Here is a 12,177-nt window from a genome sequence, read left to right as displayed (position 1 = left end):
TTTTTTTTTTTTTTTTTTTCTTTTTTTTTTTTTTTTCTTTTTTTTTTTTTTTTTCTTTTTTTTTTTTTTTTTCTTTTCCCAAGCAAACCAAGCAAATTGACTATATAAAGAAAACTTATTTTTTTTTATTTTTGTTTTTTTTCTTTATTTTATAAAGAATTATACTAATCAAGTTTTACTATTTAGTCAATTTGCTTGGTTATTTTCGGGGGGAGGGGGAAGAAAAAAAAAAAATTTTTTTGTGGTTAGGTTTTTTTTTCTTTTTTTTTCTTTTTTTTTTTTTTTTTTTTTTTTTTTTTTTTTTTTTTTATATATATATATATACCAAAGATTGGAAAAGAGATGGATGGAAAAAAAAGAAGAAAAAACCAAAATATATTATGCTACTGCTTTTTAGATTATTGTATACGGCCATCCTCATGGCACACGCAGAGGATCCCATCCCGAATTCCTTCCTTAAGCGCCTGTAGGCCTAGGTAGTACTGGGGTGAGGGATCACCCGGGAACTCTAGGTGCTGTATGCCTCTTTTTATTTTTTTTTTTTTTTTAATAAGAAAAATAGTTTTCTCATAAAGATTTTTTTTTTTTTTGTATGAGGAAAAAAAAAGGCTTAATAAAAGCAAATCCTTGGGTTATTGAATCGCAATATACTGCTTTAAATGTCTTTTTTTTTTTTAAAAAAAAAAAACTCCTATTTTTATTTAAAATTATCATTTAGAGGTAAGTTCTGTTTTACTTAAGCACACAAAGAGTCGCTTGTTCAAGGACCAAAGTGGGGGGGTTTTTTTTTTATCGATCTGATTCTCAAAGTCTTTTTATAGCCAATATAAAATCTTTTTTCACAGCCCTGGTTTCTGAAAGCATTCATATGAACATTTGGGAAATTCAAAAAAAAACATGTAAAGGATAACAACCTTAAACAATGAAGCAAAAGAGAACCGTAGTAAAACCTTATTTTTCGAAGTACTGAAAGATAACTCTAAAAATAAGGACTATAGTATTACGTAAGGGTAGAAAATTCCACAATTTCTAAAAAACGGCTGCGAAATCAGTAGAAAGAAAAATCATCTTCCTAAGAAAACTCTATACTGTCCTTAAAAAAGAAATAGTCTGTATCAAAAAAGGCATTTATTCAACATGGCGTTTTCTTTATAAATATACTGATTTGGAATCAAATTCTGAATTGAGAAGAAGAGAAAGAGAAAAATTGGAAGAACGCCTTAGATATGACACAAATGTGATTGTGAAAAAAAAATCGATGAAAGAAAAAAATTGCGTGATGAATAGGAGGATCCGCATTAACGAAAGTCAAGCTTACGGATACACTGGATATGTTTTTTCTTCAAGGAAGTTTTCCACTTTTTCGCAAATAACAGAAGAAAACATGAAAACAAGAACAAATAAGAAGAACCGATGCAAATAGTTTTGAAGAAACACAAAAAATTAAAAAATAAACAGTTAGTTCCTTTGGTAACGGTTTTTTAAAAAAAAAAAAGAAATTTAAAAAGACAAATCGACGGGACTCCATGCTTGTCTTTTTTCGAAGAAAAAACCAATGCCCAAAAGCTGTGCAAAATTAGCATAATATAATATAAATTCTAATCACAAATAAATTCTCCTAAGGTGTAGGGCAAAATCTTTTTTCTTTTCAGAAGAATATAAAAAAAATGAGACCAATATTAACAACACGAAAAATTGAAATTCCAAATGGGATTTATATCCAAACTAAATCCAGAAAAATAATTGTTTCTGGGAAAATTGGCTGTATTGTTAATTATTACAAACACATTTTAATTGACATAAAAAAAGAAAAAAAGAAAAACTTACGATTTAATGTGTGGTTTGGAAATCGAAAAAAAGTTGCCAGTTTAACTACAATTACATCGCATATCTCCAACTTATTTATTGGGGTAACAGTCGGGTTTTCATATAAAATGAGATCAGTTTACGCACATTTTCCAATTAATATCGAAATAAAAGAAAAAGGGAGATTGGTAGAAATAAGAAACTTTTTAGGTGAAAGACGTGTTCGAAAAATAAAACTTCCATTCGAAGTTAAATGTGAAAAAAGTGAAAATACCAAAGATGAAATTATAATAAAAGGTAATGATTTAAAAACTGTATCTTTAGGAGCTGCTTCTATTCAACAACTTTGTTTAGTAAAAAATAAAGATATTAGAAAATTTTTAGATGGGATTTATGTTTCGAAAAAATTAAATAATTGAGTATAATGGGGTATTATAACAGCTGCACAGTATTTTTTTTATACCTATTGCAATAAATTTTTTTTTCTCTTTTTTGGTTTTTTAAAAAAAAAAATTTGGGAATTTCTGATTAAATCTATTTAATTTTTTTTTTTTTTTCTTTTTTTTTTTTTTGAGCTTAGGCTAATTTTAAACTTAAAATTTATTACTTTTTGTTTTATTTAAATTAGAAGAACAACATTAAAAAATGATTTTATTCGTGGGATCTAAATTAAACTTTTTAAAAAATATTACAGACGAACGTGTGTTTAATATAAACAATTCAAAACAAGCAATAAATTTTCCTAAAAAAAAAAATATTTCAAAAACAAATTTGAAAAAGGTAGATACAGAAGAAAAACAAAAACTTGATCCTGAAAGTATTTTTTTTCAAGGACCCCCTTCAATTAGCGAGCTTGTTATTCCCACATTATCTATTCTTACTGTAATAGGAATTTTCCCTTTTATTGCCACTTTACTACGCCAATTTTGGGTTCGATATACTATCACAAATAGACGAATTTCAGTCGATTCTGGTTTTAAAGGACAAGATCGTGTCGAAATTGTTTATAGAGATATTAAAAAAATAAGTAAAATTAGTCGATTCGGAGGTCTAACAGCAGATGTAGTCATTGTTTTAAAAGATAATGCTCGTTTGGAGCTAAGAAGTTTACCTGAATGGGAAAAAAACATGGAATTCATTAATAATAATATAATGGAGAAACCATAATAAAATAAAACTAAAAAAGTTTTGTGATTTTTAAGAATAAACTTTTTTTTTAATTAAACAAATCGACTTTATTTTCATTCCAAGTAGGAATATCATCTAATCTAGTTCGGTTCTGATAGCTACTGAAAAGTTGAGATGAATTTTCTTTTTTATGCCGGTCTTGATAAATAAATTCAGTATGAGTGCTTTCATTAAGTAATGATACATGTGCGTTGGAATCCGTAACAAAGGAATTATATTGGGAAACTTTAATGCTAGGAATTGTTTCATTTGGTAAATTTAAATTTCCCTCAGTTAAAATTCCTGCTCCAGAAACAGCGGCTGAAGCCGCTGCCACTGCTGCTTTTTTTTGTACCTGTTCTTGCTTTGATTTTTGAATTCCAATCCGGATTTCTTGAGCTAATTTTTTACATTTTTGTAATTCTTTACGGGCTCGTACTCCAGAAATTTTGTTATTTTTTTCAAAAAATTTATGGGCTTCTTTCGAAATTTTTTCGACACATTCTTTTAATTCAAAAATTTTTTCCATTAAAATTTCTTTCCAAAAAAAAAAAAAAAATTATTTAAATTAATTGAAAATGAAATTATAATTTAAAATTATTAAATAAAAATTCCTTTAACTAAATAGTATTAAAATAACTTTCATAAAATTTTAAACTTTCAATAAAAAAATATTTTTATTTAGATGTCTTACTTAGATTTTTGTTTCATTTGCCTTCTTTTCCTTCTTAATCTACGCATTCTTTTTTTTCTCCATTTTGCTCGCATGCTTTTTATAAATTAAAAAAGTTTACATAACCTCATAAAACTTTAATTAAGGCCTAACATTAATTTTAATAACTTAATTTTTTTATCGTATTGCTCTTCAGTCAAACTTTCATTGAAATTTGTTTGGTAAATTGAAAAAAGTTCAGCTCGTTCTTTTCCGGAACCGATAGAATTTTTTATTTGAATAGGAAGAAGATCGCCAAAATTTAACATTTTTTCAATTTCTTGAAATACATCTTCAGAACTATTCTTTCGCAAAGAAGCTACTGCATTGACTAAATGACTTTCACACCTAGATGAAATACATTGTAATAAGATTTTTTTCGATAAATCATCAGGTAGACCAAAACCGGATTGAATCTCACCAATTAATTCTTGATTTTCTTTTGTTATTTTACCTTTTTCTATTGCATTATCGATTTCGACTCGAAACATTTTAGATCTTTGATCAGAAGAAATTTCAAGATCGTTATTGAGATCAACTCCTAATTGCTTAGCAATTTTTCTCATATCTGAAACACGATCTGCATTAACTTTAGAAGTAGAAAAAATGCTTTCGATAAGCACACTAACTTTATTTTTTTTAGCTTCACGAATAAATTCGGAACATTTCGAACTACTCATAGAAAGAGTATCTTGTATATTGGAAAGAAAGGCCATTTCAGATTTATCCAAAAAGCCTTTGTTTAAAGCTTGTGATAGATATTGTTTGTAAACCACTGATCCGACACTTGAGTGAATTGATTCTATTTCAGAAGAGTTTAAACCTAAAATAGGCCCAAGTTTATCTAGATTATTAAAAAGTTTTCTTTTTTCATTTTGTGATTTGACAGAAAAACACTCCACAAGATATTCGCGATACATATCGGTAGTAATTTTTTTATTGAATAAACCATCAAGGTTGACTGGATAAGAATAGTCAATTTTTGATTTAGTAGAATTTTTTATTTCTGCTCGACCGGTTTGACCTAATAAGGAAACTTGGTTAACTTCATTAAAAACTTTTTCATTTTCAACAAAAATAGAATTTTTTGAATAAAGATCCACTAAGTTTACTAGTTCGTTTCCACTAGGATTTCCGGCTTCTATTCCAAGAGCAGTTCCTGCTCCTTTGGTAACAGTAGGGTCTTCTCCTGAATCCCCGGATTCGGAACCTTTTGGCTGTGCTTTCTTTTTATTGTCGGAAATTGCCTTTTCTAACCCAATTCTTAGCTTATCTTTTATGGATCTGTAAAAAATTTCTTTTGCTTTTTCTTCAGACATTCGAAGTCTTTTTCTTAAATTTTCAAGTCCTTCCCAGTAATTCTTGGGAATAATTCCAGTTGCACCTAAAGCTTCGTTTATGGATTTTTGGTAAGGAATTTCGCTTAATGAATCATGGAATTCTTGCACATCAACCCATCTCAAAGATAAAAATTTTCTAAAATTTTCAAGTTCTTCTTGCTCTTTTTGTGTTGGAAACGATTCTTTTAAAAGAATTTGTTTAAGAGTGTCCTGGTAAATCGAGCATTTAATTTCTAAACTTAGACTTTCTTCAATTTTCAATGATAAAATAATTTCGTTAATTTTATTCTTATTTTCTTCATCAAATGCTTTTTTTTCTAAGACTTTCTTAATTTCATTTTCCAATAAAGGACCGGCGGTAATTTTGTAAATTTCACTACTTTCTTTGGCTGACATCCCAAATAATTGTTCTAATTCTGAAAGGTTTCCTTCATTTTGTACAGAAATTTTTTTCTCAGTTAAACAAGAATTTAAATAAGTCACGTAAATTTTTTTTATATCTTCCCCTTTGAAATTATTCCCTAAATTAGAAAATACTTCCGAAAAATCTTTTTTTTCTAAAATTTTTTCCCCTAGGTTAGCAAAGTTCTTTCTAAGGTATAAAATTTTTTCAATTTCTTTAACTGATTCGTTTTTTTTATTTCCTCGTAAAAATTTTAAAGAATTTTCAACTTGGTCCCGCAAAACTTTACTTAAAGTTAATTTTATACTTTTTTCTAAAGATTGATTTGACAAAAGAAAATCTTGCGTTTTTGTCTCTAAAGTATTTAAAAACCCGGTAAGTTCTTGTTCAGTTATCTGAACTTTCAATTTTTCAAAAATGTTTGCCAATTCCAAAGAAATCAAAGGTTCTGTTTTTTTTGCTAAATAATTTTGGGCTAATTCTGGAGTTATTTCTAAAAGATTTTGTAGATTTTCTAAATCTTTTTTTCCATTTGCGGAAATTTTTTGTTCATTTGAAAGAATTTCAGAAATTTTTTGTTCATAGAACTCTCCATGAATTTGATCTCTTGATGCAATGGGAAGGCCTAGAGTTGAACAAATTTCTGAAAAATCTTTACTTTGGATTGAAGAATTGGTTAGAGACTCTTGAATAAAATCTTTATACAATTTTACTGATTTATCAATACAGTTATCTTTAACATTTTTTTCTAAAAAGAGAAAAATTTTTCGTATTCTTGCCGATTCATATTGATAACCTTTAGCAGAATCTTGACTAAATATTCTATCAGAAAGAAAGAAAAATTTGTTTATAATTTCATTTGGTTCAGACACGCCTTCCCTTTCAAGCATTACGATGTAATCTTTATACAAGTTTTGAGCGAAATCATAATGGCATTGTCCAACATCTTGAGATGAAAGATTTAAGATTTTCTTAATTTTTTTTAAATTTTGAATTTCTTCAAGATTTGTGACGGGATTTCTTAAAAGTACTTCTAAAAATTTTTTATAAATATCAAAAATTTCAGATTTCAGTTGATCTTCAGTTAAAGAATTTTCTTTTTGAATTTTATTTAATTCGGTAATTAAATTGTCATTTTTTGAATCAAATTGAATATTTTGGATTATTTGTTTTTTAATGGCAAATTCATTTTTAATATTGAATTTTTTTGAAAGAAATAATCCTGCTCCACCAGTAACAACCGAAAACCCAGCACAAATTAAAGGTTTCCGTGAAGGGGCAAAATACCATCCCGATACCAAAGAAGTAGAAAAAATTAATAGAGAAATTAATTTTTTATAAGTTGGGGGTAAAGATTGAAGCTTGTTTTTTAAATTTTTTTCATGAGAAATGAATTCTTCATTCAGTATTGTAATATAATCTTCGCCAGAATTTGAATTTCCTCTCATAGAAATTAAGTTTTGGTTTTTTATTATAGAATTTCGGTTTAGGTTTTTTTTCTTTGACAGGAGAAATTTACTTGGGGAAAAATTGGTTTGTTTTAATGAAACAGAAAAGTTTTTTCCCAAAATTAAACTTGGGACAAATGCGTCATAATAGTTTGTTGTCATTTTTGTTTTTTTTTTTTTTTGTAAAAAAAAAAATCGTTCATTTTCTTGCTCTTCGAAAAGTGCCAAGCCGAAAAAATTCCCCCCTTTCTTTTATAGAGAAAATTTTTAACTTAATGAGGATTCTTTTTTGGTTTTTTAGGAAATGAATAGAGATTTGGTGTACCTTTTAGAACTTGTTCAACATCCAAATTCTGAAACAAGAAAATCGGCTGAAATAAATTTAAAAGCCATAGAAAAACAAAATCTAAAAAAATTTTTGCTCGATTTATCTTTTATTTTATCTGAAGAAAATATCAATCCTGAAATAAGGCGGCTATCAGGATTAATACTAAAAAATAAAATAAATCATTTTTTTGAGGAGGAAAAAAAAGAAGCTATGAAAAAAACCTTTTTTGCTAACGATTCCTCAATTGAAGAAGAAATAAAAAAAAATGTAATAAAAGTTTTTAATACGCAAGATAAATTTGTTCGAAGAACTGGATCTCAAGTTTTAGCAAAATTTTTTCAAATTGATTTAATAGATAGACAAACTGTTGAATCAATCTCTTTTTTCCTTTCATTTTTAAAGGATTCGAATTATGAAACAAATTTATATTGTGGAATTCTCGAAACCGTTCAATTTATTTGTCAAGAAATAGATTTTAAAATTCTATCTGATCAGATTTTAGGTTTTTTTTCTGAAAATGTTTGGATACTAATTTTTCCAGTATTGAATCAATTAAATTTTTCTTTTGAAAAATTAAAAACTTCGGCTCTCAACACTTTACTTGCATCATTGGAATTGTTTGAAAAAAAATTGAAAAAATTTGAAAATCGGGATTATTTTTTTAAAACTATTTGTAATCAATTTACAAACTCTGATTTACAAAATCAAAAAATAAGTTTCGAAATTTTTGATAAATTAATTCCGAAATATTATGAACACCTTGACAGTTATGTCCCTTTTCTTTTCGAAATCACTTTGCACACTTTAAAAACCCAGGAAGACCATATTACCGTTCAAGCTATTGAACTATGGTCTTCTCTTGCCGAAAAAGAATTCGAAATAAACATTTTTTCATTTCAAGCTTTAAATGAAGGACGGGTGCCTGCGACATTTTCCCGTTATTATATTATAAAATCCAGTCATATTTTGCCCAAATTTCTTTTTAATTTCCTGGTAGATAAAAACAAAAACCAAGAAAAAGACGATTGGGACTCTTCTAATTCAGCTGGTATTTGTATTAATTTTATGAGTCAAGCTGCCCCAAAAGAATTAATTATTTTGGTAAATTCATTTGTTGAACTAAATTTAGAAAAAGATAAATCTCCTTTTCAAAAAGAATCTGCTTTTTTGGCTTTTGGTGCAGTTTTTGAAGGAATTGGTGCTAAGATGTTGTATGGAAAAATTGGTTTTTTTCTTTTTTTATTTATTCGACATCTAGATGTTTTGGAAAGCAATATTTGTAGTCTTGCTTCTTGGTCTTTAGGAAAAATTTGCGGTGAGGGTTCATTTTTTCTAAGGTATGAAACTAATCAAATAATTCGAATTCTTTTCTCAAACTTTATCAAAAATCCACAAATAAAAACCATTTCATGGACTTTAAACCAATTATTTATGACTTTAGGAAAAGAAGGATTTTTTAGTTGGTGCTTTGAGGAAATTCTGTGGTCAATATTAAAAGCTTTATTCCTTGAATATAACAATAAAAAAAGATCCGATGAACTTTTCGAAATTTTGGGTTCTTTAATTCTTAATTCAACTGTTAGAGAGAAAAATTTTATTTTTTCAACTTTTCCGTTAATTTTTTATAAATTCAAAGAAATAATCCAGTCAAGTGACCCTTCTTCCTTTTTTGAAAAAAATGAAAATCCAAATAATTTAATTAGAATAATTAATATTATTGTCCAAAAATATGGAAAAAATCTAGGAAACAATTTTTGTCAAGAACTTTTTGATTTCATACAAATTTTAATATTTTACTTTGAAAAATCAAACAACGAAAACTATTTTGATGAAGAACTTCTAATTTGCATCGGAACTTTGGTTCATACTTTCAAAAAAAATTTTTCAAAATATTTTAAAAACTGGATCCCTTTTTTATTAAATTGTATTTCAAGCATAAATATTCATCAAACAACCTCGTTAGCAATTGGGATTATTGGAGATTTGTGCCGAGCTTTGGGGAATGAATTCCGTCCTTATTTAGAAGAAACTTTAGATATATTAATAGAAATTTTACAAAATAATCAAATTAATCGGGACATTAAGCCGTTAATTTTAAGCTGTTTTGGAGATATGGCTTTCACAACAGAAGACTTTTTTCCAAAATATTTTGTTTTTATAATACCTCTTTTTAAAGCAGCTTCTTCTTTTGTTCAATTCAATTTTGTACGGGACGATCCTGATTCCTTTGATTGCAAAATTCAATTAAAAGAAGCTATTCTTGAAGGAATGAGTAGCCTAATTCAAAATAAATCTACAAAAATAAATATTGGGGAGATTTTTGAAAAATTAGATTGGATTTTAAACTTTCTTCAAAAAGTAGTTGAAGAAGATAGATCTTTAACAATTACTCAACTTTGCATTTGTTTAATAGGTGATTTATCTCTAAATTTTTTTTCTTTTAAAAAAATATTCTCACAAGAAAAGTGGATTCAACAAATTTTATTTGAGTTTGAAGGAAGCAGTGATTATAAAAATCGAAATATTGGCGAATGGGTACAAGAATCCTTGAAAATTTGAAAAAATTTGGTAAATTAAATCATTCAAAATAATTTTATTTTTAAAAAAAAATTCAAAAAAAGAAAACTTTTTTTTACTGTGTTTTTAATTTTTCCTTTAAATATTCGATTCTAGGAAACATTTTAAATACTTCTTCGATTTTAAATTTCGAAGAAATATCCAACGAACTGTCGAGAAAAAATTGCATTTTTTTTTGAATTAAATAGGAAGTGATAATATTAATAATAAAATCGAATAAAATTTTTAAATCTTGAGATATATTTTTTTTGATAAAAATTTCTTTTTCGATTTGTTCTAAAATAATTGATAAAAAAGGCATTACATATAACTCAACAGTTTTTGTTCCGAATGAAGTTAAACCCATTAAAGGACCGATTAAATATTTAATATTTTTCAAAGAATTTAAAAGTTGTTTGGAAAATAAAAAAGTAATTTTTGATTTTAGCCCGGAATAACTCGATCCAAAGCGAAAAAAAATCAAACTAACAATTTTTACACTAAAATATTTTAGATATTGTTCGTCTTCTTTTATACCAGAAAATCGTTTTCCAATTATACAGTTGATTAAAATCGGAAAAATTTGATGTATAAACGGCTGCATCTTATGATAATTTTTCCAGATCAAAGCATATATAATTTTAATTCCATATTTTAATTTTAATACATTTTGATTTTTTGCCATAAAAATTTGATTAATATAAATAATTATATAAGGAATTATTGAAAATAACCCGTCATCTTCAGAAAGACTTTCCAAACAAGCTAGTTGTTCTTTTTGACTACCTTTCTCAAAAACTGTAATAAAATACTTATAAAAATATCTAAGTTTTTTAGGCATTAAAGATAAAGAAAAAAATTTCCCCCCAAAATAATTCCTTTTTCTTTTAAAAAAATCCGATTCGATTTTATTTTTTGAATAGACCTTTGACTTTTTAAGATCAAAGGTAATCCAGGTTTGTTTAACAAAAGAAAAATCCCTATAATAAAAGCTTTTTTCCCCAAAAGTTTTTTTTTTTTTGCTTATTTCATATAAAAAATTATATTTTTGTTTTAATTTTTTATAAAATAACATATGATTAGAAAAAAAACTAGTTTCTTTTAAAAGGCTGAAAGAATTTTTTAAATCTTCAAAAGTTAACATTTTTCTTTTTCCGCGAATCATAAATTTTAAAGCAACATAAACAATTTTTTCAATTAAATTTTCAATAATTAGATATAAATTTTCACTCAAATCCCAATCTGAATAGTTTTTTTTGGTAATTAATTTAACAAAAGTTCTAATAGTTTTGGAAAAAAAACTTATTTTGGTTAAAAAAAAATCAATTTTCTTCATAAAAAAAAAATTTAGATACTATTTTATGTTTTTTAATATTTTTTATGAATTATTCGGCTATAATTTTTCTGTCTGTTAAAAAAACTAGCCGGTTTTTTCGAAATAAAATTTTTCGATTCTATTATATTACCAAAAATTCTGATTTTTCCTCTGTAGAAAATTTTTTTTACATTATTTACTTCGACTTTCTTTCCTAGATGGATAATAACAGGTTCGTAAGTTAATACTTCGACAGTTCCTGTATGATCAAACAAAAAAATTTTCCAAACAATAAAATCTTTATTATCTTTATTTTTAAAATTAACAAACTTTTCTTTCCAAATTACCTCTGCAAATAATTTAATACTACTTTTATAATTTTTTATTTTTTTAATCTCTTGGGCTCCTTTTTGAAACATTCAATAGATTTAAAAGTATCGTAGACTCATAAAAAATAAAAAATGGAAAACCAATTTAGTTTTTCAGTTGAAGATGTAAAAAAACTTCTCTTATGCAATGTTCACTTAGGAAAAAAAACTTGTCAAAATTTAATGAAAATATATATATGGAAAAGACGAAAAGACGGAATTTTTATATTTAATTTATCTAAAACTTTAAAAAAAATTAACCTAGCAGCCCGGGCGATAGTCGGAATTAAAAACTTTGAAGAAATAATAGCAATATCAAATGATACAATTGCACAAAGAGCTGTAATGAAATTCTCACAATTTATAGGTTGTCAGATGATAGTAGGCCGTTGGACTCCTGGTAAATTAACCAATCATTCATGCAAAACTTTTTCTGAACCCCAACTTTTAATTCTGGCTTGTCCTCAATCGGATCTCCAGCCCCTAATAGAATCTTCCTATGTAAATATCCCGACCATTGCATTTTGCAATTCCGAATCTTCTTTAAAATTTGTGGATATTGCTATTCCCGGAAACAATGAAAATAAGCATTCTGTGGCTCTTCTTTGGTGGTTGTTAACACGGGAAGTTCTAAGAGTTAAAGGAGAAATTTCTAGAACTGAAAAGTGGGATATTCCCATAGACATTTTTTTAAATAGAAACGAAACAGATTAAAAAAATAAACTAAATTAACA

The 12,177-nt window shown here is 26.5% G+C and overlaps 10 protein-coding genes and 1 non-coding gene across 11 annotated transcripts; 5 read left to right on the top strand and 6 right to left on the bottom strand.

Annotated features, from left to right (window-relative positions):
• The first annotated feature begins 400 nt into the window (after positions 1–400).
• On the top strand, positions 401–527 carry HAN_2g365. The gene has a single exon. It is a non-coding gene; the product is annotated as a 5S ribosomal RNA (ribosomal RNA).
• A 622-nt stretch (positions 528–1,149) lies between these two features.
• On the bottom strand, positions 1,150–1,299 carry HAN_2g364 (hypothetical protein; the record flags this gene model as incomplete). Its single annotated transcript, XM_001712453.1, has 1 exon — positions 1,150–1,299. One exon carries the CDS (start codon positions 1,297–1,299, stop codon positions 1,150–1,152), a length of 150 nt encoding a protein of 49 aa, XP_001712505.1.
• Positions 1,300–1,342: 43 nt separating this feature from the next.
• On the bottom strand, positions 1,343–1,528 carry HAN_2g363 (hypothetical protein; the record flags this gene model as incomplete). The annotated part of the gene is made up of 1 exon (XM_001712452.1): positions 1,343–1,528. One exon carries the CDS (start codon positions 1,526–1,528, stop codon positions 1,343–1,345), a length of 186 nt encoding a protein of 61 aa, XP_001712504.1.
• Positions 1,529–1,667: 139 nt separating this feature from the next.
• HAN_2g362 (rpl9) lies at positions 1,668–2,225 on the top strand (the record flags this gene model as incomplete). Its single annotated transcript, XM_001712451.1, has 1 exon — positions 1,668–2,225. One exon carries the CDS (start codon positions 1,668–1,670, stop codon positions 2,223–2,225), a length of 558 nt encoding a protein of 185 aa, XP_001712503.1.
• Positions 2,226–2,451: 226 nt separating this feature from the next.
• On the top strand, positions 2,452–2,973 carry HAN_2g361 (hypothetical protein; the record flags this gene model as incomplete). Its single annotated transcript, XM_001712450.1, has 1 exon — positions 2,452–2,973. The coding sequence occupies one exon, from the start codon at positions 2,452–2,454 to the stop codon at positions 2,971–2,973; it is 522 nt and encodes a 173-aa protein (XP_001712502.1).
• Positions 2,974–3,022: 49 nt separating this feature from the next.
• Positions 3,023–3,502, bottom strand: HAN_2g360 (hypothetical protein; the record flags this gene model as incomplete). The annotated part of the gene is made up of 1 exon (XM_001712449.1): positions 3,023–3,502. The coding sequence occupies one exon, from the start codon at positions 3,500–3,502 to the stop codon at positions 3,023–3,025; it is 480 nt and encodes a 159-aa protein (XP_001712501.1).
• A 281-nt stretch (positions 3,503–3,783) lies between these two features.
• Positions 3,784–7,038, bottom strand: HAN_2g359 (iap100; the record flags this gene model as incomplete). Its single annotated transcript, XM_001712448.1, has 1 exon — positions 3,784–7,038. One exon carries the CDS (start codon positions 7,036–7,038, stop codon positions 3,784–3,786), a length of 3,255 nt encoding a protein of 1,084 aa, XP_001712500.1.
• A 142-nt stretch (positions 7,039–7,180) lies between these two features.
• HAN_2g358 (imb1) lies at positions 7,181–9,763 on the top strand (the record flags this gene model as incomplete). Its single annotated transcript, XM_001712447.1, has 1 exon — positions 7,181–9,763. The coding sequence occupies one exon, from the start codon at positions 7,181–7,183 to the stop codon at positions 9,761–9,763; it is 2,583 nt and encodes an 860-aa protein (XP_001712499.1).
• Positions 9,764–9,836: 73 nt separating this feature from the next.
• On the bottom strand, positions 9,837–11,096 carry HAN_2g357 (taf; the record flags this gene model as incomplete). The annotated part of the gene is made up of 1 exon (XM_001712446.1): positions 9,837–11,096. One exon carries the CDS (start codon positions 11,094–11,096, stop codon positions 9,837–9,839), a length of 1,260 nt encoding a protein of 419 aa, XP_001712498.1.
• Positions 11,097–11,128: 32 nt separating this feature from the next.
• HAN_2g356 (hypothetical protein) lies at positions 11,129–11,494 on the bottom strand (the record flags this gene model as incomplete). The annotated part of the gene is made up of 1 exon (XM_001712445.1): positions 11,129–11,494. One exon carries the CDS (start codon positions 11,492–11,494, stop codon positions 11,129–11,131), a length of 366 nt encoding a protein of 121 aa, XP_001712497.1.
• Positions 11,495–11,536: 42 nt separating this feature from the next.
• On the top strand, positions 11,537–12,157 carry HAN_2g355 (rsp4; the record flags this gene model as incomplete). The annotated part of the gene is made up of 1 exon (XM_001712444.1): positions 11,537–12,157. The coding sequence occupies one exon, from the start codon at positions 11,537–11,539 to the stop codon at positions 12,155–12,157; it is 621 nt and encodes a 206-aa protein (XP_001712496.1).
• Positions 12,158–12,177: the final 20 nt, after the last annotated feature.

This window comes from Hemiselmis andersenii, chromosome 2 (assembly GCF_000018645.1).
Source record: "Hemiselmis andersenii chromosome 2, complete sequence; nucleomorph".
Classification (NCBI taxonomy): Eukaryota; class Cryptophyceae; order Cryptomonadales; family Hemiselmidaceae; genus Hemiselmis; species Hemiselmis andersenii.
The sequence above is the reverse complement of the archived record's forward strand: the minus strand, read 5'-3'. Positions and strand labels throughout refer to the sequence as shown.